At 31.9% G+C, this 26,233-nt stretch overlaps 2 protein-coding genes across 16 annotated transcripts in view; both read right to left on the reverse strand.

Annotated features, from left to right (window-relative positions):
- The window catches only part of LOC127731051 (dynein heavy chain domain-containing protein 1-like), a 143,388-nt gene that overhangs the window by 111,894 nt on the left and 5,261 nt on the right, over window positions 1–26,233 (reverse strand). For all 15 annotated transcript variants that reach the window (XM_052239851.1, XM_052239839.1, XM_052239835.1 and 12 more), the window contains exons 5-23: window positions 26,052–26,153; window positions 24,022–24,192; window positions 22,590–22,680; window positions 21,535–21,608; window positions 21,063–21,161; window positions 20,011–20,160; window positions 18,944–19,113; window positions 18,441–18,551; window positions 17,800–17,847; window positions 16,819–16,902; window positions 16,098–16,187; window positions 14,821–14,901; window positions 14,319–14,476; window positions 13,689–13,854; window positions 12,324–12,565; window positions 2,239–2,392; window positions 1,080–1,254; window positions 682–900; window positions 141–263 (exon numbers count right to left, since the gene is read on the reverse strand). In XM_052239851.1, the coding sequence (XP_052095811.1) occupies window positions 141–263; window positions 682–900; window positions 1,080–1,254; window positions 2,239–2,392; window positions 12,324–12,565; window positions 13,689–13,854; window positions 14,319–14,476; window positions 14,821–14,901; window positions 16,098–16,187; window positions 16,819–16,902; window positions 17,800–17,847; window positions 18,441–18,551; window positions 18,944–19,113; window positions 20,011–20,160; window positions 21,063–21,161; window positions 21,535–21,608; window positions 22,590–22,680; window positions 24,022–24,192; window positions 26,052–26,153 (2,508 nt within the window). The remainder of the gene's footprint in view (window positions 1–140; window positions 264–681; window positions 901–1,079; window positions 1,255–2,238; window positions 2,393–12,323; window positions 12,566–13,688; window positions 13,855–14,318; window positions 14,477–14,820; window positions 14,902–16,097; window positions 16,188–16,818; window positions 16,903–17,799; window positions 17,848–18,440; window positions 18,552–18,943; window positions 19,114–20,010; window positions 20,161–21,062; window positions 21,162–21,534; window positions 21,609–22,589; window positions 22,681–24,021; window positions 24,193–26,051; window positions 26,154–26,233) is intronic.
- LOC127731052 (uncharacterized) lies at window positions 7,948–10,984 on the reverse strand. The gene is made up of 2 exons (XM_052239853.1): window positions 10,725–10,984; window positions 7,948–9,128 (listed from the first exon to the last, which is right to left on the reverse strand). The coding sequence occupies exons 1-2, from the start codon at window positions 10,807–10,809 to the stop codon at window positions 8,614–8,616; spliced, it is 600 nt and encodes a 199-aa protein (XP_052095813.1). The 5' UTR covers window positions 10,810–10,984; the 3' UTR covers window positions 7,948–8,613.

Raw genomic sequence — 26,233 nt, forward strand, 5'->3', positions numbered from 1 at the left:
AATGAAACAAATAAATAAATTGAAAATGATCTGACAGGAAAATCAGAAAAACGTACTAATAATAAAAAAAAAAAATTCAAAGTGCAAGTAATTTTCAAGTTTATTCTAAATACCCAAACATATTGGTATGTTAACAATACCTCAAACAGCAATTTAACATATTCACATCTCTGTTGAAATATAGGACTGTTCTTCTTATACTGGTTAAAGTTTTTAGCATATGTTGCAAATGCATTGATCTCATCACTTTTATCTTTCAAACTCTGCAAAATAAAAATAGATAAACCACATTATAATTGCATTTATAACATGCAGATAAAGGTTTCTTGTTGTGAAAGCACCATGTGACTATACTAACTTACATAAATAAGCAAATATAATCTCCTGTCATGTTTCCAATAAAATAAATAAACAAGGAGCTTAGAAAATTGAGATGAAGAATTGCTTAAGAAATAGTTTTATTAAAGAATTTTATTACACCTAAAGTCTATTTCTGGAATCATTATTTTACAAAAAAATATTCTATCAATAATTATCAGGTACTTTCAACAATTCAAAATCATTTCAGACTGTAAAACCAGCATTCATATAACAGATCCAATGTTCTAAGTCGTTATGGAAATGTCTAAAAGACAAATTACTACCTTAACCCCTTCAGAGAAGATAAAAAACATAAGTCACCTCAATTGTTTCTTTCATTTCATCACAGAAGTTATTGGCGAGAGTTGTAGCTTCTTCTGCTACAAACATTCCTACTTCGGTATAGATATCATTCAGCCTTGGTATTAAATAATCATGTACAGCTAAACAATCCACATAGAATAAGCCATTCTCAGTTGTAAAATTTCTCTCAAATATCTTCACTTTCTCTGACCAACTTCTAATGTCATTCAGTTTTTGCTGCAAATAAACCAGAATCTTTTCAATTATCTAAATTCAAATATCAAACAATATTTCAGTAATTATATTGTCAACTGTGCCATAAAATTGATCAAAATAGCTTCCATGATGAGTACATTGTTATTAATCCTTACATGAGCAAGTATTAAAAAATCACAATGGAACAACAAATGTATTACCTCTATTTGGAAGGCAGGAACTCCTTTGATCTCCTTTAAAGATTTGTCACTCCATTTTTTACAGAAGTGATGTATTTCACTAAGCCAACTGTGATGTTTACAGTATTGGTCTATCTCATCTAAAGCTTCTAACATCATGTTTTCTTGGAATTGTATGGCAGCTGTATATACCTTACTGTAAAACAAACAAAATTTGTACAAAACTCTACTCAAAATATTTTAAGTATAGAAGAACAAGAACAAGTTGATTTGGTTTGTTTGTTTGTGTTTTAGGCTGTTTTTATTGACCTTGGCTATACCATAGAAGTCACTTTTTATTGACCTTGGCTATACCATAGAAGTCACTTTTTATTGGTGGAGGTAGCCACCTGTACCAAGATAGAACTACTAACCTTCAGCAGGTTGCTGTACCAAGACTGTATCCCAATTATCTGTTTTTTTAATTAATTAATATATTTTAATGTTTTCCCAGTCATGTGCTTGTATGATAAAATTCATATATAGAAATAAGGAGATGTGATATGATTGCCAATGAGACGTCTAGCCAACAAAGTCAAAAGGACAAGGACGTAAACAGCTATAGGTCACCACACAGCCTTCAACAATAAGAAAAATCATTACTGTAAACCAGGAAATTTTCGCACCATCTTCATTTCGCGATTCACCAACTACAGTCTATTTCGCCCTGTTTTGAATTCGTGATTTGTATAAGGCCTGTTCAAAATTTAGTAAAACGACATGGTTGTACATGATGTATTGTAAAGCAAGTGTTGAAAATCGATCAAAAAATATTTTAGTCTGGTCAAAGTAAACGGTTTTGGCCGGTATATTAATGTCAGGAAGATTTCAAGTTATTTGAGAATTGATTCATATTAAGTATAATTTAACTGTTATATTTGTGTCATTTCCACTCATACTGTGAAAACAGCTAAAATAAAACTGCCTCAAAAAATTTACCTGACTCCAGGACTGCATTATAAGCTTCATTTCAAAATGAACAATTTAAAGATACTGATGGTTTATCTTCTTTGATCATTCATTAAAACATAACAGAATAGATTAAATTCTCCTGATGTAACAAAAATTAATATTTTCAGAAAGAAGTTGTCTTAAGCAATAGATAATAAAAGTTTTTTATTCAAAATGACAATGTGCTTACTCTTGATGTAATTTCTCCTCTAGACTAGCCTTAGTAAGAGGACTGTACTGTCCCATAAAACCTTCTCCTCTAACTACAAGCTGTGTAGAATCATCATGAAGTACCAAGTCTGGGGTTGCAATACCTAATTCATCCTCTTCTTTAGATTTAATATCTACAAAAGAGAATCACATGAATCCTTGTCAAATCAAATATTATTTTAACAGGGGTAAAGGATTATATTTAAGAACAAGAGTGCACACGCTGAAACAAACTTAACCATGAAAACTTAACATTGACCAATGAACCAACAAAATGAGGTCAAGGTCAGATGATACCTGCCAGACCGACATATACAGCTTACAATCCTTCTATACAAAAAATATAGTTGACCTATTGCTTATAGTTTAAGAAAAACAGATCAAAACACAAAAACTTAACACTGAGCAATGAACCGTGAAAATGAGGTCAAGGTCAAATAAAGCCTGCGAGACTGACATGTGCATCATAAAATATTTCCATACACCAAATAAAGTTGACCTATTGCATATAGTATTAGAAAAATATACCAAAACTCAAAAAACTTAACTTTAACCACTGAACTATGAAAATGAGGTCAAGCAAGATCAGATGACACCTGCCAGCTGGACATGTACACCTTACAATCATTCCATACACCAAATATAGTAGACCTATTGCGTACAGTATAAGAATCAAAGAGCTGAAAGCTCTAAGTAAAAATGACGCCATTGTCTTTCATATTGGGATATTTTTGATGCAAGTCTTGATTTTTACTTAATTTACCTACTGAATCTTAGGCGACGTTTCAGTTTATGGTAGGTAGGGTGACTGATAGAATAGATATGAATTGTTTCCACAATCTATAGCGTTTTTATTTGTTTGTCAAGATATATATATATATATGTGTGTGAAGTGAAAATAACTACTAGTTGTTCTGCTGTACAAAGAAATAGCTCAAGACTACCTGAACAATCTACAATATTCAAAGTAATATGTGAATTTGTTTCCCTTATTTGTAGAATTATTTAACAAAATGATTATGAAGAGCCTGTAGTAAGAAAGCTCTTATACCCAACATAGTCCTTGTTCAAGAGATAAGTTACAGGTGACCTAGTGACATAATCACATTGTTATTTCAGGTACCTAAACATGATCAAGTTTTGTAGATTTAGACAATAGTATTGTTATACTAGTTTCACAATTACAAACAAAGTGACTCCATTTATACAACTTAATTTCATTGTGAAGAGCCTGTAGTAAGCAAGCTTACACTGAAATTTTAAAATGACAACATAAATTATTGCAAAATTATTTTTTTTCAAATGATTTAATGTTTAGTACCGTAGTCATTTATTTCAAATAATTGACCCATAATAAAATAAGGAGATGGGGTGTGATTTGCCACTGAGATAACAGTCTGATGTACTATCTACCAGAGTCCAAATAATGTGGCTGTTGGCAGTTATAAGTCACTTTCAGACCTCAACAATGTACCAAACCAGTTTATTGTTTTCAGGTACCACAGAAAAAGAGGAGTTGTGGCCAGGTGCTGCCAGGATTTAAAACTATTAGAATTACACAGTTTTGTCTGCATTCAGAGAAAATTTCATGGTGTAAACACAGTCATTTTTGTTGGTGTATATTAGATGAACCTTAAAGGTGGATTATCAGATTATTGGTCACAGGAATATTAAAGTGATTATTGACTTTTCAAATATAAAAATATGCACAAAGAAGGAAATATATCTGATTCCTTGCGAAAATTAAAAGATAGAACATTGTACTTTAAGTTTAATTGATTTGGTAATTCAATTTCAAGAATGACAACATGTATGATCTGTTACCATAAGTGTAAAATTTGTCCATTAGCTACTGTTTATTGAGGGGCCTGATGGGTTATTTTCGTTCTTCGTGATTGGCGCATTTTCGCTATCGTGATCCGTTTTTCTACAGATTTATTTTTTTTTATATTTTCGTGATCCGTGATCATGGAAATTTATTTTCTGTGAATCATGATTGACAAAAAAATCAACTCGTGAATCGTGATGAGACCCCCCCATCAGGTCCCTTTATTCTGTTAATGGTTGAACAGTATCTTTGAACTTTGTCAATCAGTCATGATTTACTTCTTAAGCTGTGTAAGAACCTTCTTGTAATTGAAAATTGGTCTGCCATGTTCACGATTTCTATAAAATTCTGAGTTCCTAACAAGTTCAAAATTTAGCACATTTGCAGTTTACAATACCCAAAGATCAGGAGAAACAACGATTTTGATTGGCTGATCACAGTTGTCTCCCTTGGGAAAAGTTTGAGGAAAGTTCGAAATTGGGAACAGTAGAATTTAACAAAATCGTGGTTTAGAGGTTTTTACACGATCACAATCGTGCAATCGTGACATGAGGTCAAAATTGAGTATTTCACGCCTGAATCGTGCAAGTTGGCAGGTATGACAGGTTAAGAAATTAAAGCATGAAAATTACAAATTTAATTCTGTTCCAGTTGTATTTCCAACAATATGATTGAAAATTGTCCGACGGTCACGAAGGTTAATGACCGCCATTTTGTACACAAGATATATTGAAGGGAGACAACACCATCTGTTATTTTAAAATGTACATTTGCAACACTGTAATTTTCTTTCTTTTACCAATGTATGAGCATACTAAAATTCACTTTAAGTATGTAAAATACGGAACCGAGTTCGGAATGCGGGTTGGAAGTCTGGTCAATGGTAAAAGAAAATTGGCTGCGTCATTTTCTAATCAAAGCGCGAAAGCGCTGTAAAGGCAGTTAATTACAGGTTGTGTGTATTTTTAGTCCAGTTATATCATTATCTTGCATAGTACATTGTACTTATCAGAGGTGGCTTTCAGTATTTAAGATTTAGAGTTCTCTAATGATATTGAACAAGTTTTATGAATGTCATATTCTGAGCACTATATGAAGGCGATTGTTCTCACTTGTTTATGAACTAGTGCATTATGTCCAGTTTGTACCTTTTTTATCTATGTTTATAGTCAAATACTGTTTAAAATAGTTTGGCATTTTCTTTTAAGTAATAAGTAAATGTTATCAACTGTATTTTATTCAACTTTGCAAATGTGGTTTGTTACTGGTAAGTACAATGTATGGATGATAGTTGTTTCATTGGCAATCATAACACATCTCCTTATTTATATAATGATCTATATTCAACGACCTCAGGTACAAAAAAAATGTATGTAACTAAACTATGATGGGAAACCTTTGACTTCTTTCTTTAATATAAACTTTTGATTTGGTACCATAGAACTATGTAGAATAAATGTACATTGCAACATGTCAACTCTTTCAATGACAATACTTTTTTTAGAAACTATAACTCCAAGCAAAATTATATTTGCAAGTATAAAGTAATTTATGAATGAAACAAGAGTGCACACGCTGAAATGTCTCGCCTTCTTTACTAGTCATTGATATTATGTTGATAGTCCTAAATATAAAGCTTTATTACAACTGTCACATAAACTTAACATTAACCAAGTAAACTAAACATTGACCAATGAACCAAGAAAATGAGGTCAAGGTCAGATGAACCATGCTAGGCAGGCATGTACAGCTAACAATTCTTCCATACAACAAATATAGTTGACCTATTGCTTATAGTTTAAGAAAAACAGACCAAAACACAAAAACTTAAAACTGAGCAATGAACCTTGAAAATGAGGTCAAGGTAAAAAAATACCTGCGTGACTAACATATAGATCATAAAATATTTCCATACACCAAATATAGTTGAACTATTGCATATAGTATTAGAAAAAAAGACAAAACTCAAAAACTTAACTTTGACCACTGAACCGTGAAAATGAGGTCAAGGTCAGATGACACCTGCCAGCTAGACATGTACACCTTACAATCATTCCATACACCAAATATAGTAGACCTATTGCATACAGTATAAGAAAAACAGACCAAAACTTAACCTTGTTCACTGATCCATGAAATGAGGTCGAGGTTAAGTGAAAACTGTCTGACGGGCATGAGGACCTTACAAGGTATGCACATACCAAATATAGTTATCCTATTACTTATAATAAGAGAGAATTCAACATTACAAAAAATCTTAACTTTTTTTTCAAGTAGTCACTGAACCATGAAAATGAGGTCAAGGACATTGGACATGTGACTGACGGAAACTTCGTAACATGAGGCATCCAAATACAAAGTATGAAGCATCCAGACCTTCCACCTTCTAAAATATAAAGCTTTTAAGAAGTTAGCTAACGCTGCCGCTGGATCACTATCCCTATGTCGAGCTTTCTGCGACAAAAGTCGCAGGCTCAACAAAAAGGAGTTCTTAATTAAGTAATAAACTGATTCGCTGAGCGCAGCTGGATACACCCACAGAGGTCCAACCCTGAACAGTTGGGGCAAAAATGGACACAATATTCAAGCTTGATACAGGTCTGAATTTGGATTGTAATTAAATATTTGACATATTATAGTTTCTGAATAAATGTAGTCAAAGAACTTGAAATCGGTTATATGAATTGAATTTATATTCAATTAAAGATTTCTTGCTGTTGTGCAATACACTGTGCTGTTGCGCAATACTTAATAAATCTGTTGCCAGACTATAAACAAATAAAGTTCAATTTCTTCTCAATGTCATATTTGAAATTTATGAAAATCAATAGGGAGATTACATCAATAGCTATAAATAATTCACCAAAGTTTCATGCGAACTGCTTAAAGCATTTTTGAGATGTTGTCCAAAAACTGGAAAATCCCCCCCTTTTTAATGAATAAAAGCCCATAACTCAATAATGTAAAATCTAAAATTTATAAAATTCTAAAGGGAGCTTACGGATTGATAATTTAGTCTTAGATGCAAGATTTTTTTATCAGTTGTTTGTGGCTTTGAACTAGCTGTCAGTAAATGCGAGTACTCTCAGATCTGTACTTAGTGTCTTTTTGTTGTTTGGATGTACAACTACCCGGCCACGTCCACTTGTATTTGTATTTATCCATCTGATGAGTTAAGCCTCTTTCAACTGATTTTTATAGTTCGCTCTTATATTGTACTGTTACACCACTGTCCCAGGTTAGGGGGTGGGTTGGGATCCCGAGAACATGTTTAACCCCGCCACATTCTGTATGTACATGTATGTGCCTGTCCCAAGTCAGGAGCCTGTAATTCAGTGGTTGTCGTTTGTTTATGTGTTGCATATTTGTTATTCGTTCATTTTTTGTTCATAAATTAGGCCGTTAGTTTTCTTGTTTGAATTGTTTTACATTGTCATTTCGGGGCCTTTTATAGCTCACTGTGCGGTATGTGCTTTGCTCATTGTTGAAGGCCGTACTGTGACCTATAGCTGTTAATTTCTGTGTCATTTGGTCTCTTGTGGAGAGTTGTCTCATTGGCAATCATACCACATCTTCTTTTTTATATTTACATCAACAGATATAAACAATTCACCAAAGTCAAGGTGAGACAACAAAACTTAGTTGTAAGATCTCTGAAATTTTTTACATGGTACAAGTTTTTCTAATTGTTGGAGATTGTATGGTGACAGTAACACCTGTAACTGCTTAACCCATTTCTTATGCACTTTGGTTCGATAAACTCACTGAATATCATACCACATCTCCTTATTTTTATATGCATTACAATTTACATGTGCATGTAATTGTAAATAATATTTATATATATATATCAGAACAAACTTCATTGCATCACTTTTATTTATGCATCCTTTGGCACAATACAAGTTCTAAAATTACACAACATATAACAACTAAATGTTATTTCAGATGAAAGTTTTGTTTCAGTTCCATTCATAGGATTTATTAGAATTTTGTATGTTTTGCCAAGTCCAATAATTAGCTCTATGTGCATGTGTTAATTGGAGACTTTTCTATCCCGTATAAGAGTTTTGGAACTAATTCTGTTTCTTTTTTTGAAAAAAGTGAGCAAACAAATCTTGCACATTTAAACTTTTGTCTGCCATCACACTGTCACCTGGATCACATAATTGAACTATTCTACATCTTTCAACTATTTCACAGTCACTGGTACAACCAACATATGCATTAGAGACATAGTTGACTAAACCACCAGGTGTCGAACATACAAGTATTTTCAGTGTTTCTGTTTTTATATGATGAAAGGTTGCCTGAGCTCTAGGAGCTTTAGGTTTTATCACGGGATATTCTGTGCTGTCAATAATAATCCAAGTTGTAGGAAACTTTAATTCTAAGTTGGATGGCGAAAAATACCTGACTAAACCACTAAATGGCCAAGTGTTAGCCTCACGCCACTGTTTAGACATAAAAACAATCCATGTTTACACAATATTCTTAACACTAGTTTCAATCTAGAATCTAGACAGTTCAAAGTTGGTTGTATAATGCATCAATTTCATCAAAGTCATAAAAAAACTGATTTTCAAATGACACCCTATCAATTTGAAAATATATGTATCTCAAACAATGTGCTGTTGGACCAAGTGTGGTCAAAACAAATAAAAATTTAGTATACAACTCTAAACCGGTATAAAAATGCATGGCTGTGTCACGTGTCTTCATTTCAAAATTCTCTGCTGAAAATATAGGCATTGATGGTGTTTGCGTACTTCCATCTGTGAAGCTCAACATTAGCTCGGCAGTTGGTGGTGGACAGTCATAAATCCTGTCTGCAGTATGAATTCCTTCTTCAGGAAAACCAACTTTACAATCAAAACTTTCCTCTAGATTTCTGCTACAATATTCATCAAGTTTAGTTCTTTTGTTTTCACAGGAAACTGCCCTGATTTTTCTTTTTGCGGACGATTCAGTCTCTTGCTTGGTCCAGGAAAATAGGCTGGGATTGGCAGTAGACTTAAGTCTCTGTATGGTGGGTTTGTGCCCTGAAAAAGGTTATAAAACATTAGTTTTTTGATAATTAAATGAACTTCCATTAGCAATGCATACTTTGTACAGAAGCAAGTTAACTCGTACCATTGTAAACTCGTACCACGTAAACTCGTACCAACGTAAACTCGTACCACTGGGAAGTCGTACCAATCAGAACTCGTACCACTGCAAACTCGTACCATTAAAAATATATTCAAAAATACAAAAGTTTTATGATTTTTTTTTTGGTAAACTAAATAAAAAAAGTTGAATTACTTGAATTTTATACTAGATTTTAATGAAAACTTAAACAAAAATACGGATGTTTTATGATTATTTTTTTTTTTAAGCTTTATACAAAAAATTAAAATATCTTTGAAATTTATACCAGATTTTAATGAAAACTTAGACAAAAATACAAATGTAATTTCTTAATTACCATGCTAATAAATATATTAAATTCCTTTGATTGTGTGATTATTGGTTGATTATTAACTAATCAACTTGGTTTTTTTTATCTTTAACTAATCAACTTGTATAATCATATAAGCATGGTCATATTCTGCTGAAATGTGCTGAATATTGTATAAAAATAAATTTCATACTTTCTAACTGTTGGTCATAAACAATTTTAAACCTTTAAAACACAATCAATAAATTCTTTCATTAAACAAAATTCCTTTTAGAAACGATAGAAAAATACCCAAATCTATTCAATGTTACTGATTTGGAATGATTAAAAATTAAATCAAATAGTTGTCAGTAAAAGTTTAAAAAAGAGTCTATTCAAGGGAGACAACAAAGCCAATCTGCCACGGTTTTCTCTATCCAATTAGGCAAGGAAAATTAGCTACAAATTGGTTATTGTAATTTCAAATTATATACATTTTACAGACTTGAGAGGTATTGAGTGAAATTAAAGTATATATTCATCATTAAACACCATTTGAATGCATTTAAATAAGTTGGTACGAGTTTACAATGGTATGAATTTACCGTGGTACGAGTTTGCATTGGAACGAGTTTTTGTTTAGTGGTACGAGTTGACATTGGTACGAGTTACAATGGTACGAGATAACTATAATTCCTTTGTACTCGTAACCTGGCAAAATATTAACTAGATTTATTCATTACAATCTGGATAAAACTATGTTAGCCTGATTCAATGTACATCAAAATGTATGTTATGAAAATCCAAAGGACAAACAATGAGAGACGTATGCAACAAACATACATTGTTTGTACCTAAATAACTATAATATAGATGAGAGCATGTCATTGTTTTGTTCCTGTTAACATTGTCATTGATATTTTTCAAGAAAGTCTATGAGGCATAGCTTATGCATTCCTGTCATTACTACATAAGCATAATTACTGCTAAAATAATTCTCAGTATGATATACCTCTTGTAAGAAATCATTATAATTGTAGCAAGCACCAAAAAATCTCAAACAGATCACATTGAATCGTAATCCAAAAAATTATGACGTCTTGAATTAACCACCCCCTTTTATTCTAAAACGATAATTGCGGTTGTAAACTGACTTTGGTTTATTCGCATGGCGATTACATATATAACTATATATTTTAAAAAGAAAATAGAGTTTTACCATGAATAGTTTCCTGCACGTAGTCTTTTTCAGTAAAATGTGCCTTGCAAACAACAGCTGATTGAGATGGACTCCACGATTTCATCGTGTTCTCGTCCAATCTGCGTATGGGCCATGGCGTTGATCCAACTTTTCCTTCTTTTTAAGTCATTTGGAAATGCATGTCCTCCTCTTAAATGACATCCAGGTACACAACAACAAGTACTTGGCATCGTTAATTAAAAATGCAACTGTAATAGTTGCACAGTGCAGAAACCGGAAATTGAAGTGCGGGATCTGCTACCACGGCGCCACCTATTCAGGAACGATAATTTGCTACTTTATATAACTGCGAAATAACAATAACGTTAAACGGGTTCGCGTGCATAAACAGAAATGCGCTTTAAATTGTATAATATAATTCATGTTCAGTCGACCTTTAATTATTATATCAACGACTGAAATGATTTATAAACATCTAGATTGCAGATAACACTCGAAATTAACCCGACCTCTTTCCACACGGAATTCAAATAATTCTAGTTTGTCAATCGGTTGACTGCTTATAGTGTAAAATACAAATATATCAAAAGTTTTTAAAACTAACAAAACACAATGATCGTTTCTCTATTTCCCAATGTAAATGAAATGAGACAAAAAACATTTTATACCACAATAAGAAGAGGAGAGAATCAACATTTTCCGGATCTACTTGGAGCTAAATGACCCCCCACGTAGATAAGTTGGATATCGCGGAAAGAAATATTAACACGGCAACTAGAAAGGCATTAAAGCACTGCCTTTAAAAACAGACCAAAACACAAAAACTTAACTATAACCACTGAACCATGAAAATGAGGTCAAGGTCAAATGACACCTGCCAGTTGGACATGTTTACCTTACAATATTTCCATACACCAAATATACTAGACCTATTGCTTATAGTATCTGAGATATGGACTTGACCATGAAAACTTAACCTTGTTCACTGATCCATGAAATGAGGTCGAGGTCAAGTGAAAACTGTCTGACGGGCATGAGGACCTTGCAAGGCACGCACATACCGAATAAACATATCCTATTACTCATAATAAGAGAGAAATTAACATTACAAAAAATCTTAACTTTTTTTTTAAGTAGTCACTGAACCATGAAAATGAGGTCAAGGACAATGGACATGTGACAGACGGAAACTCAGTAACATAAGGCATCTATATGCAAAATATGAAGCATCCAGGTCTTCCACCTTCTAAAATATAAAGCTTTTAAGAAGTTAGTTACCGCCACCGGATCATTATCCCTATGTTGAGCTTTCTGCAACAAAAGTCGCAGGCTCGACAAAAAGTAGGAATTTGTATCCTAATAAGTCAACAACAAACATGCTGTACAGGCTTTTCCCTTTATCTAATTCCTTCCCATAGGGACACTATCACATATGCAATATTAACATTGACTGTTAGACTCTCTCAACTACTCATCTGGCAGATCATATACATATTGATATACCTGGTTATAATTTAACATGAGCTCAGGTAGTTCAAATCAAGCCATCTTATTTTGGTATTTACCACGAGTGAGCATGATGCACATGAATTTAATATCTTAGATAAGTCCACTTACCTGGATGAGGTAAATCAGGTACACCAATACCCTCATCATCTCCTCCTGCTATAGATTTGGTAACCTGATTCTCCTCTTCTATAATGGTATCACCTGCTACCGTTTCCCCTGCCTGTGACTGAGATGTGTCTGCTGTTGGTAACACACTGTCCCTTCTTTGTGAACTTACTGTTAAAGTAGTTAAACTCTCTCGTCTTAAAGAAGCAAGAGTTGCAGCAGCTGTACTCTTTCTTCTCTCCATCCTATAGTATAAAACAAAGAATTTGCACTAAGTATTTAATTCAACTGACATTAAAACCAAACAATATTAAATCAAACTCACAACAGTCTGTTGTATATACTTCTTAAAATAAACTCACTAGGTATTGTTAATATACTATGTGGTATTTCTGAAACCAAAGACATAATTCAAAAAATAAACACAGATTATTGGATCATGAAAATACTTGTCAGCTAAGTTTATAATTCACAACAAAATTACATACCAAATATTGATGACATATGCAAAGTTAAATGGAAACAGACATAACCTGGCTATTGGAGAGCTATTATGAGCAGGGCCTTATAACAGACATGTGGCTGATAGACATATATAAGCATCACAACAAAAGAGTTGACACACTAAAATATCTCTTCTGCTGTTAAATGAAACTTTCATAAAAAGGGCCATCGATCTTATAAATGAAATGAAATCACATACAAAAATGATATTGAACTTAGTCTGTATAACTTGTGATTTATATGCCTGATAAAACTTTACATTACCAGTGGAGTATGCAAATTCTATCAACGCAAAATGTAAAATATTATATGATCACTGGAGTTTGAAATTGAGGTCAAGGTCATATAACATATGTCAGACGTTTATATACGTCTCACAATCAATCCACATTACACATATTGCCGACCTTTTATATATAGTAACTGAGGTATAGACCTCATCCTGAAAACTTAACCTGAGAACTAAAGCATGAAAATTAGGACAACATCAAGTGATAATGACTACCTAATAAGGTGTATCATGGATACCAAATATTGTTGACCTGTAATGCACAGCTACAGAGAAACAGACCACATCCTAAAATATTAACCTCACATGGAATGAGGTCTAGAATGGGTAACAAGGTCTCAGCATTAACATTATTATTATTAATCATTTGAAATTGTTAATGACCAAGTAAATTCCTTCCAAAACTGTGTTAGAAGGAGAAAAAAAACAATTTTCAACTATTGTACAATTAAAAAAAAAAATAGATAGCTTGTCACAAATGTAAAATACAAAAACATATATCATGATACACATATCTTGCTTACAAAAGAAAACACAATAAAATAAACTACTGGATTAATCAGGTCCTCACTTACTTTTCAGCAGCTTCAGACTTAGTATGATCTGTTTCCTCGGAGTGATAATCAGGCAGGGAACCATCAATAGGAATTGCATTAGAACACAGCACCTTAGGAATGCCTTTCAGAGTACTAGATAATGCTTTTATTAATTTGTCCTTACTTGGTGACAGTCCAAGCATATCTAAAAAAATATATTATTTATATAAATTTTCGAACAAGGCAAGATTTTATGCACTTTTAAAGGTTGTATAGATATCTTAACTACAAATATTTCCATATATTATTCCTCAAAGTATAAGTATATTTTTTTCTGCTAGTCTGTTATTCAAGTTAAGAATGTTCAGACACCTGTCTAATGTTGAAGACTATATATTGACCTCTAAATGTCTTTTCTTGCGTTGCTGCCTCATGATATATCATATCATACATCTTTTATTTATATGCATATGAGTTTGATCCAAAACTTCAGAACCCCTTATAAGATAACATGTTTAAGATAAAATGTCGGATGTCAATACTATAAATTTAGACACCATTTTATCAGATTTTCCAAATCCTGTGATATTCTTACCATCAAACCCAGTGACATCACCAGTTTATCAACAAAAGGAATCAAATATAATATAATACTATCTGTTTACTGACCTTGCTTTGTGAAAACCAGGAAAACTTTGAAGAATCCTTCTGTTTCTGAATGGTTTTTTAACACTTCATTAACAAACTGTATAACTTGTGTCTTACAAATCTCATACATATGTTCTACTATCAGCTGATCTGTTAACTTGACAAAGTTACCAAGACGACTGTAACAAAATACAGAATTTTATAAAGTTACCAAGATATCGATAAGGTTGGAATACCAAAAACTTTTAAAAATACTTAAAATTGAAAAATAATATTTTCCTTACTCTGCTGATATCTCAATTAATTGGAAAATTATAAATATGTGAAAAGTGAGAACAGACATAATCTCCATGACTTTAAAATGTTCAGCAAAATTATTCCAATAAATTTTATATTAGGGATATCTTCTGCTTCATGGCAATCTATTAAAGTCATAATTAAGTATACATTTGTAATGGTTATGTATCGCAATGTAAACAGCCAATACTTTAAGTCTGGAAATTATTAAAAGGAAGTCACATACCCTGTTTCATTCCTGGCTTTAATAAGATTAACTTGTCTTTGTTCATGCTTTATCCTCTGCAGGTGAAGGGAGTCTTTAGAACTGGAAAATAAAATCTCATTAATATGAAACCAAAGCATCAGGAATCTGATGGACTCTCTTTAGTTTGATATAAATTTTTTAGTTTAAATATCTACTGAAAATTTCCCTGGTTATTGCCTTGGTACTAAATGTTATACAATGCTCCATAGATGCCCTGAATTATTGTCTTAACATTTATGCTTATGTTTAACAAAGAGCCATCCTACTATTAGTTTTAATAAATACATTTACCCATACCTGCCAACCTCTAAACCTTCAAAGAGGGAGATCTCCCTCTCAGCTATGACAGCTGAGGGGGAGATTTTGCGCGAACGACATTTTCAAGTGAAATATATGACGTGTTTATTTATTCATCTACGAAACACATATAAGAGTTAATAGATATACTTTGTTTCTTTAAATATGGCTATATCCTACAGAAGGTGTGTTGTTTGTTTCTTTCCTATTTCATTAACTTTGACATTTGAATCCCTTCCGGACAATTTTCACCCCAGATACCTCATGTTGTTACAGGTGCATTTAGTGTGTGCACATATTTATTTCAATAAATTTGGTTCAATACATATCTTATAAATTTCAATATAAACATTGAATAGAAGTATAGATCTTTTAAGTGATTTTTAAAATATAATTATTTTTTTTGTCTTAAGGCATACAAAATCTTTTAATTGCCATCCTTTTATGATTCTTTGTTTAATTTGTATTTAGTTTATATTGTTTTATCAATTCACATTATTTTAAGAAGGGTAACTGAAAACAGGATTAAACAGGGGAAGTAACCCGAAATTTCTTTGAAGTGTTTTGCTTGAAGCAAAAGTCGTTAATGATTGTAAATCATGAATAAGTACTATGTTTGACACACAAGCTGTGAAGTGAAGCCATTTAATTTCACATGGTCTGTGATTTACAGGTAAAAACAACCCTCATCAGTAAGACAAAAACATAATTAATGTTGACTTGTCATTCAAGGTTAAAATATCCCAAAGCGGGAGATTCTATACTCCCGCGCGGGAGGATACCGGCAAGCGGGAGATTTCCCGAATTTCGCCATTTGAGCGGGAGTCTCCCGCTCAAAACGGGAGGGTTGGCAGGTATGCATTTACCATTGTGAAGAACAATAACTTGGAGAGTATATTTGTAATCTAAGAATAATATGGTTACACCTGTAGATCATTTTATGTTAATAGGTTACTTACAATACAGCTTTCTTTTTGACTTGTTCTTCACAGTGATGTAGTTTCTTGAATGATGCTTCAGCAGTAACATCCACCATCATCTTACAATATCTGTAATTGTAATACATTCTATTTAGGCTTTCTACAATATTAGTTTTTGGGGAGGGATTTACGTTCTTTAAATTTTAACAATTTCCAAAAGATTCTTTTGGTGGTGAAAACTGAGTTACAGGAAGTAAACCACTGGTCTTCTGGTATTAACTGATAAAAACTATCAAACACTGGTAGATTGAGAACACCTTACCATTGTATGGGAGCGTACTGGTAATATGTTGATGTGATATAAACAGGTTACTGCAAAGATTTAAAACTGCAACAAAGATCATAGTCCATTTTAACAAAAGTTATCTCCTACATTGATTTCATAAACTGACATGTATCACCTAAAGTCTGCAGAAATAAAAAGATGATTACCGCTAAAATGCTACAAAGACTCATTATCCAGATGGGGATCCAAGATTTTGAAAAAAGAGGGGAGAAACTAGACAATGTTAGGAGTAAAACTTGTAAAAAGTCTATGCATTAACCATATATGTAGCTCCTTAAGGAGGGGGGAAGAGGGGGGGGGGGGGGGGGCGACCCCTGGCTTATCTAAATCCACCCCTGTTTTCTTATGACACCAGAATTCTCACAGTAAAAACCTCTACTCTTCAATCCATAAAGTACATCATTTTCTACTTACCCAAAGAACTTTTCTATGACTTTCTCTGCTTGCATATTCTTGTAGTTGACTTCACTCTCAAATTCTGGTAATAAGTATAATTTACTGAAAGACAAAAACGTTGTTTAATACAAAAATCTTGAAAGAAATTGATTTAAGGATATTTGATGCTGAAACTAGAATAAACAGCATTTCCATGATTGGAGTCTTTGTTTTCAATAGAGAATGTGCAACACCTCAAAGGTATGGAAAACAATAATAGGTCTGTGATTATTTTTGAGATACTAACATTTAATAAACTAGAATTTCTAGATTGAAAATGCTGTCTCTGAATTTTCATATAAAATGTAAGGGCAGAAATGAATGTCAAACTGTATGATAAAAGTCCTAAAAATAACAATAATTTATCAATATTTTGTCTGAAGGGTATCTAAGATATTTGGGTAACAGAATATAATCAATAAGCTGACAATGTGATTATCCTCAATATTCATCTTATATCAGTATCAATTATCAGCTGCCATATAAATGATGTGAGAATTTATAAGATGATTTATCTCCTGAGACTGACTTATCCTGGTATATAAAAGTTAACCATAAATAGTACATTGTTAATTGGTTTTTAGTTCTTTTCACATTTTATTTGTCAAAAATATAAAATGACTGTATTGTTCAGGAATTCCTATATAAATTGACCATGTGAACTTTTATATATATATATATATAAAACCAGGATTTGTGATTTTTTAAACTTCTGATATTCACATCATAGACTGATAAAAGCATATGATATATTTATGTTGATGGAATCTAATATTGCTAAAATAATCAATATATTGTAAATATAGGAACAAGTATTCAGATACTGTTCTATTGGGACCTAGTTTTCCTTTAATCATATTTTAATCAAAGAAAATATGCAAGTACATGATACATGTATATAAATCATATGTGAGTAGACTACATTCCTCCTCCTATTCAATATTGGGATTTTGTACTTACTCTTTTTCAATGGGTAAAAATTTAACAGTGACAAGTTCTTTCAGTAATCTGTAAAAAAAAATATGAAACGTTATAATCTCAACTAAACAGCACGACATGTATTACCATATCCTTAATGCTGACATTTACAATGGTAAAATTAAAGTCACAAATTTACTGAAGAATTATAACACCACTCCTGATGTAGAAATACCAATACACAAATATGCTAAAACCAAAACGCCAAATAACAGATATGTCAAAGTAATTCAGTCAGGCTTATTATTATTTTGTAATTTTTAATTAAAATCTTTATCCATCTGAGTGTTTAACAGTAGACCTGAAGAGTAAATATTCACATAATTTTTCATTCTTGAAAAAATAAAAAATTAAATAGCTGCATCTTTTTTTTATGAATACAGGCAGTGGGTTTTTTTTAACTATCAATATTTATATAAATTTATATGAATAAAGCTGATTATTGAAAATTTCTTTTTTAACTTGACTGATATCCATTTGTTCAAGGACTTGTTAATTGTAATTGTTTCTGTAGAAGATGTGAAAGTAAAATAGATTTTTATATTGTTTTTTTTTTCTATTAGGGTCTACATGGAAATATCAGGTTACTATCTCTAATTTATAGAATGACACCCCTCAATTACCTTGAAACCTGTATGAGAGCAGCACCAAAGGCAGGCACAGCTTGCAACAATCTATTATTCAGTTTTTCTCTTTTCCTCATAAAATCTAAAGTATTTCTGTTGTATCTCCATCTACAAACAAAACATCTTATATCAGCACAAAAATCTTATTGCGTTCAAAATAATAATAACTTTTAACAGATTTATATTAAAAAATATGAGCACAATCCACAAATATCATGAAAATTGATAGCAGTTTTATCGTGATAATTATAAGGAATGCATTAATATGTTTCAGAACACAGCTTAAACTTTCTTACCAACATTTGAAAAATCTTAAGAAGATCGACCTACATAGTAAAAAATTATTCTAGACAGTATATCAATTTTTGTACCAATCTAAGTATTATTTATTACATTCATTGTGAAGTTACATGGAAACCGGTACAGAAAAAAGTTATAGATGCTTCTTTTTACTAATTATTTCATTCTTTTTTTTTCTTAATCTAAGATGAAAAACCTACTTTTGAAACATCTTCATGACAAGAAAATTTTTGAAGAATGGTATTTTTGAAACAGCGTTCCACAGGACTGCTTCTCTTTGCCAATCAGATAAACTCATAGTTTCTGAAGGTTGATCCGGGTACACATGTAAGACTCCAAACGTTGAGAATACATAATGTTCTGTATTGACCTATAAAATGTCAACATAAAATACATTATGTGTCTGATATTCTAAAATAGCAGAGTTTAACTTCTAAGAGAATCATTGTTTGTTAGTCAGAACTGTTTCCAGAACATTTATTATTATATATTTATTTTTAATGAATGTTTGCATATAATTAAGTTCATCATGACTTGTCATATTTTCATCTGATAAAGACACATTTTTTATCTTTAGACATCTTTTTAGTTGTTATTCTTTCTCCTAACTCACACATATTCCTTTAAAGACAAAATTATCTCCCCTGGGGACTCTAAGTGGTTGCCTAGAACGCCTATATTCACAAATGTAAAGGAGGCTAAAACTTAATTGAAAAACACTTCTACTAAGAATTTTTTTTAAAGCTCTGAAAGTCAGTTTGAAATCACTGTTATAAGAAATGTTCCTATTAAATGTACATGGTTCTGAGGTAATGTTCTTCATTAAAGTCATTTTTCATGCATTTTCAGTTGAATACAGAAGTTATAGACACCCAAATATAGAAGTAAATGCTGAGGCACATCCTTGTGTATATAGCAAGCTTATAAAAATTGTACGTTTATTGTTCGGGTTGAACAGTATTTCATCTAACTTCATCATAATTAGATTTAAAAATGTCAGTATAGTAAGTCAGATTATATAAAAATGTATGATTTTTAATATGTAGATCAAAGCAGCCTGTCATTTGAGACTAGTTGGTGTGTTGTCTACCAGCTGCCAAGTCAAGTCAGATCTTTCTTTCTCCTAATGATGTTAATTATTTTAATGTGATAACATTTACACGAAACCTTTCACTGTTATAGGTAACAGAGAAACCTAAAGGATAAATAAATGATTTTTACACTTTAATTAAAAAATTTTGAGATGTGTTGTTGGACTGATTTTTACCTTGTTTTTCTGTACAGATATCAGATCATAAGGATTATAATGTCTATGTGGTACTATGTTAAAATGAATTGATTCTATTTTTCCAATATGATGAAGTTTGGCAAAATATTCTACAGCTTCTCGTCCAGTCATCACAAGTACTTTCTCTTCCTGTAATAAAAACAAATATTGTTAATATATATCAATAATTTAATTTTGGATGTAACACGTCTTCCGATTGGCTGACGTTGTTTTGTTTATCAGCTCATAGACATAATTTTGTCATGTGACCTTGACGTCATCAACGTTTTTTCATGATTTACACCGGTTTAAAATGGAATTAAGAATTAAATTATAAGAAATGACTGTAATATTTTTTCTGTCTATTCGAAATAACATAAAAAATGTGGTGCACCACATTTTTGATGTTATTTCTTCATAGACAGAAAAAATATTACAGTCATTCCTTAAGTATAAAATAATTATTACCCTTAGAAAATGAATATAACTGTAAGTATAAGGCTATTCAAATTCATTTTGAAAAATGCGTCAATCAGGGTCTTTAAAACTCAACTCATGTTAAAATGTGAAAGATTTTATCAATAACTTATGTCTGAATGTAAAAGGTTTTCCTTAAAAAACATAATTAAACACAAATCTGTTATTGCTGATTTTGAAATTTCATAAGAATAGTTATGATTGAAACAGCAACCCATAAACATTACATAATAGAACAACTATGCATTATAAAGTTTTGATGTGGCCTAATTTCTCCATAATTTTAATAATTTAACATAATTTTAATAATTTAACATAATTTTATCTTATTTTGGTTAGATTGTGGAAATCTAAGATTTTTGTTGTTTTGTTTTAATTTATATAAGACTTATCACTGAAATAGGCTAAATTTAATTAAAATTCGGTAAAAATTAATAAACACAAACAAAATGATCCTAATTATGTTAAAAATGATAGTGTTGTATAGTCTGACAATTACAGAAAATTCTAGTTTATTAAATAACAAATCTCTCATGATCTCGTGATATTTTTCTGTGTGAGTCATTCCTACTAACCTCAATTCTAGGAGTCTTTTTCTCTTTCTTTCCATACAGAGACGTCAGTGAACTCCTGGGTGTAGAAGCTTTTGATACTGGTTCCTTTACAGGTTTTTCCTACAAAATTTATAAAATCTCAATCAGATGATATTAAATGATCTTCTGTTTTCACAATTTGTACGCAAAAAATACAATTTTGGTAAAATTATTAAAATGACATGCAAGTTAACATTTTCGTGATTGATAATCATCTACATTCAATCTGAGACAAATGCTGGCTTATTTATATAACCTATTTTCCATGTAATGTCACACTTGAAATAAAAAGTATAACAAAGTTTAGTCCAACATAAGACTTCAAGAATAATGTTGACCCTTACATTAATCCTCAAAAATTTCTAAAATAATTTCACTTTTCTAATATAATTAAATACCATTATTTGATCCCTTGACCTTTAATGTAGTGTAGTCTTATACTTATAATACTAACTTCATCATCTTCTGGAATTTCTGTCCGTAATGCCTGTGTTACTGTTCCATAATGCTGACTCCAAATAGACTCTCCTATTTCAAAATAAAAATTACAATTCTTTTTCATATGGTCTCATATATTGGGAAACATCAAATTTATTTCATTTTCTGAAACTGTTATAAAAAAAAAATTCAAAGCAGACACTTATGTAAAGAAGAGAGTATATCTAAAACATAGTAACTTAATTACAATACACAAATAATAACTACAAATGTACAAGAAATGCCATTTAAACCTATTTAAAATATCTAAAATATAAGTAAAAGAAGATGAAGGGTATACATTCTGGATACAGCATCTGAAAGACACAGAAAACCAAGACAGTATCTTAAAGCCCCAAGTCATCACACAAAACAAGAAAGTGATTTCAAAATACAAAACAAAATTGTCAAATGAATAGGTTTGTTAATTACACATTAAACAAGACCAAAACAAGGTCAGGACCTGCGTCACTGCATGCAATTGATTGAGGTAACGTGTATACTGAAGCATAACTGATCATATCCTTTCATTAAAGACAAAGAAAATGTGACAAAAACAACGATAGTACAATTGCAATGAGTATTGTAAAATTTCAAACTATCGCAAACAGGAAGTAAATGCACAGCTACCATAAAAATTGCCTACTTGCTACAACTCAACATTATTAAGCTCAAGATCAAATATTTAACTATTCCCTTTGATAGAAGCCAAGAAAAGTTTGACAAAATTATCCTTGTACAATGAGTGTTTCAAAATTTCAAACAAACTGCAAACAGGAAGTGGCTGCATGGCAGCTGTAAGAATTGCTTACTACATACAATTCAACATTTTCAAGCTGCAGACCAAATATCAAATCATTCCCTTTCATAGAAGCCAAGAAAACTTTGACGAAAGTTTGCTACCTAGGTCGTTCAGATGGACAGACAGACGGAGTCAAGCAGTTACTAGACATGCTTTCACCTACAGTGATGCAGGTAAAAAAGTAAAATGTTGAATGATATTCCTCAAGCAATATGAGATTGAGTACTTACGAGCAGCCAACTCTGCGGCTACATCTGCAATTGATCTGCTCATATCTCTTATTGTTAATGGTTTAGTCAGCATGTATTTATCTTCTCTGTGCTGAAAATATGCAATGTAAATTTTTATTTCTCTGCATGTTGAATGTCTACTTCACTTTGATGAATATAATATTGATAATAAATAAACTGCTTCGCTGAGCGCAGCTGGATACGCCCGCAGAGGTCTAACCCTGAACAGTTGGGGCAAAAATGGACACAATATTCAAGCTTGATACAGGTCTGAATTTGGATTGTAATTAAATATTTGACATACATCTATTATAGGTTTCTGAATAAATGTAGTCAAAGAACTTGAAGTTGGTTATATGAATTGAATTTATATTCAATTAAAGATTTCTTGCTGTTGTGCAATACACTGTGCTGTTGCGCAATACTTAGTAAATCTGTTGTCAGACTATAAACAAATAAAATTTATAAAATTCTAAAGGGAGCTTACATCAATAGATATAAACAGTTCACCAAAGTTTCATGAGAACTGCTGAAAGCATTTTTGAGTTATTGTCCGAAAACTGGAAAATCCCCCTTTTTATACGCCCGTTTATTTTATGAATAAAACCCCATAACTCAAAAACGTAAAATCTAAAATTTATAAAAATCCAAAGGGAGCTCATGTCAATAAATATAAACAATTAACCAAAATTTCTTGCAAGTTGGTGAAAGCATTCTTGAGTTATTGTCCGAAAACTGGAAAATCCCCCTTTTTTTAATGAATAAAACCCCATAACTCGGAAACGTAAAATCTAAAATTTATAAAAAATGAAAGGGAGCTCACGTCAATAGATATAAACAATTCACCAAAGTTTTAAGCAAATTGGTTAAAGCGTTTTTGAGTTAATGTCCGACATGTTGACGACGGACGGACGGACGGACGGACAGATGGAGGTACAACGGTATACCATAATACGTCCCGTAAATGGGCGTATAAAAACAGTAAACTTTATATGTTTTATAAAATTAAGATCACAATGGAAAGAAAAACATCTGGACACTTTGGACAAACAAAATTTACACATTGTTTTTTTTTCCATATACTACCTAGGTTGATACCCCTGCTGGTGGACCGTTAGTCCCTGAGAGTATCATCATCTCAGTAGTCAGTGCTTCAGTACTGACATGATTTATAACATACTTATCTAAATTCTGTCCATAAATAAAAAAATTAATACTTAATTTAAGTTCCAACTCCCTTAGCATGACTTTTGATCAATTTGGCAATCCTTTTTACGTCCTATTGGTCATATAGCTCTTCACTTGTTTTTGGTATTTTTACATCCCTTCCTTTCAAATGCTTGGGTTCAACAGCTTCTGATGAAGGTGAACAAGAAAAGCACTTCTGACACAAATATTATACAAAGTAGATACAAAACATAGGACAACATACCGTAACATGAGTTTTATACGGATTTGTTCCATCAGGAAGCTGGAAATATGCCCTGGGTGATTGCATGGACTTTTTGGGAGAACCTGCACTAATCTTGACAACTGGAGCTGGTGGTGCAGCACAATAATTCCTGGCAGGAAATGCTCCAATTTGTCGGATCTTATCTACTTCCTAAAAATTAAAGAATATAAAAAAATTACTTAAAAAGTATCAAATTACAAAGAAATTGAATATACTGAAATCACTTTTATATGCATTAATAACAGTGTGATGATGGTATTATTTTTCTCTGTCTGTAAAGATGTTTTGAACATTGATTCCAAACTTTTTATTATCAAACTTCTATTTTTTTTTTACAAAATGTTCAACAACTTGGTCTCTGGAAAATAGTTGATACAGACATCTCCTTATCTCTATACTAATTGTATATTTCTTTTTAATGATATTTTAATAAATATCTTTGACAAGGTATTGCAGCTTAGACAGATTAGTGTCCTTATAGAATATTTTTGACAAGAAACTTATTCAAACAGATAAGTTACCTGTGGAAATATTGTGACATGAAATCAGCTCAGACAGATATTAAATTTACCTGTGAGAATATTACTGAGAAGATATCAGCTCAGATAGATAATTTACCTGTGAGAATATTATTGACAAGGGATCAGCTCAGACAGATAAATTACCTATGAGAATATTACTGACAAGGAATCAGCTCAGACAGATAAATTACCTATGAGAATATTACTGACAAGGATCCAGCTCAGATAGATAAATTACCTATGAGAATATTACTGACAAGAAATCAGCTCAGATAGATAAGTTACCTATGAGACTATTACTGACAAGAAATCAGCTCAGACAGATAAGTTACCTGTGAAAATATTACTGACAAGGATCCAGCTCAGACAGATAATTTACCTATGAGAATATTACTGACAAGGGATCAGCTCAGATAGATAATTTACTTGCGAGAATATCACTGACAAGGTATCAGCTCAGACACATAAGTAACCTATGAGAATATTACTGACAAGGAATCAGCTCAGATAGATAAGTTACCTATGAGAATATTACTGACAAGAAATCAGCTCAGACAGATAAGTTACCTGTGAGAATATTACTGACAAGGATCCAGCTCAGATAGATAAGTTACCTATGAGAATATTAATGACAAGAGATCAGCTCAGACAGATAAGTTACCTATGAGAATATTACTGACAAGGAATCAGCTCAGATAGATAAGTTACCTATGAGAATATTACTGACAAGAAATCAGCTCAGACAGATAAGTTACCTGTGAGAATATTACTGACAAGGATCCAGCTCAGATAGATAAGTTACCTATGGGAATATTACTGACAAGGCATCAGCTCAGATAGATAATTTACCTATGAGAATATTACTGACAAGGAATCAGCTCAGATAAGTTACCTGCGAGATTATTATTGACAAGGTATCAGCTCAAATAGATAAGTTACCTATGAGAATATTTTTGACAAGGGATCAGCTCAGATAGATAAATTACCTGTGGAAATATTTTTGTCAACTAATGAGCTGAGACAAATAAGTTACCTTTCAGAACATAACTGACAAGGAATCAGCCCAGACAGAAGCCACCAAGGGTGGCTGGGGAACAGAAATATGGTCACTCTTAGTATTCTTCCGACAGGCAGTAAAACCCTTGCCAAAGTGGGCGTCTGTTTGGCTGTGCAGAATGTGTAAGTACATAGTCATGTCTTGTCAGAATGGGGACGTTAAATCTGATGCATCGTGTAGAGAGAGTGCCATGCTCTCTGCTTGTTAAGAACCCTTGCAACAACTCATTAAGGGGTCCATAGGGTCCAATATACCCTCATTTTCCAGTGGCAGTCCAAATTTCCCCTACTTTCATCCTGTGCAGCCTCTATTACAGGAACTTTGTATTGTATTTATTGTTAATTTGTTCTCGTCCTGAACATGCATGTAATATTTGCTGCTGCACATTAAGCAACCAACTATCAATGAATCAGCTCAAAAAGATAAAATACCTTTGAGAATATCTTTGACAATGAATCTGCTAACTGTAGATCAAAAAGTTTTTCTTTGTTGTTGTCAGCATGGTAAATCAGTCTCTCTATGTAATGGTACATCTGAAATAAAATATTAAACATTCTAACAAAATCATGAAAATGGTTGAATTAGATGGTACTGATCTATTGTTCTGTTGACT

Source organism: Mytilus californianus, unplaced genomic scaffold (genome assembly GCF_021869535.1).
Source record: "Mytilus californianus isolate M0D057914Y unplaced genomic scaffold, xbMytCali1.0.p SCAF_2, whole genome shotgun sequence".
NCBI classification, from domain to species: domain Eukaryota; kingdom Metazoa; phylum Mollusca; class Bivalvia; order Mytilida; family Mytilidae; genus Mytilus; species Mytilus californianus.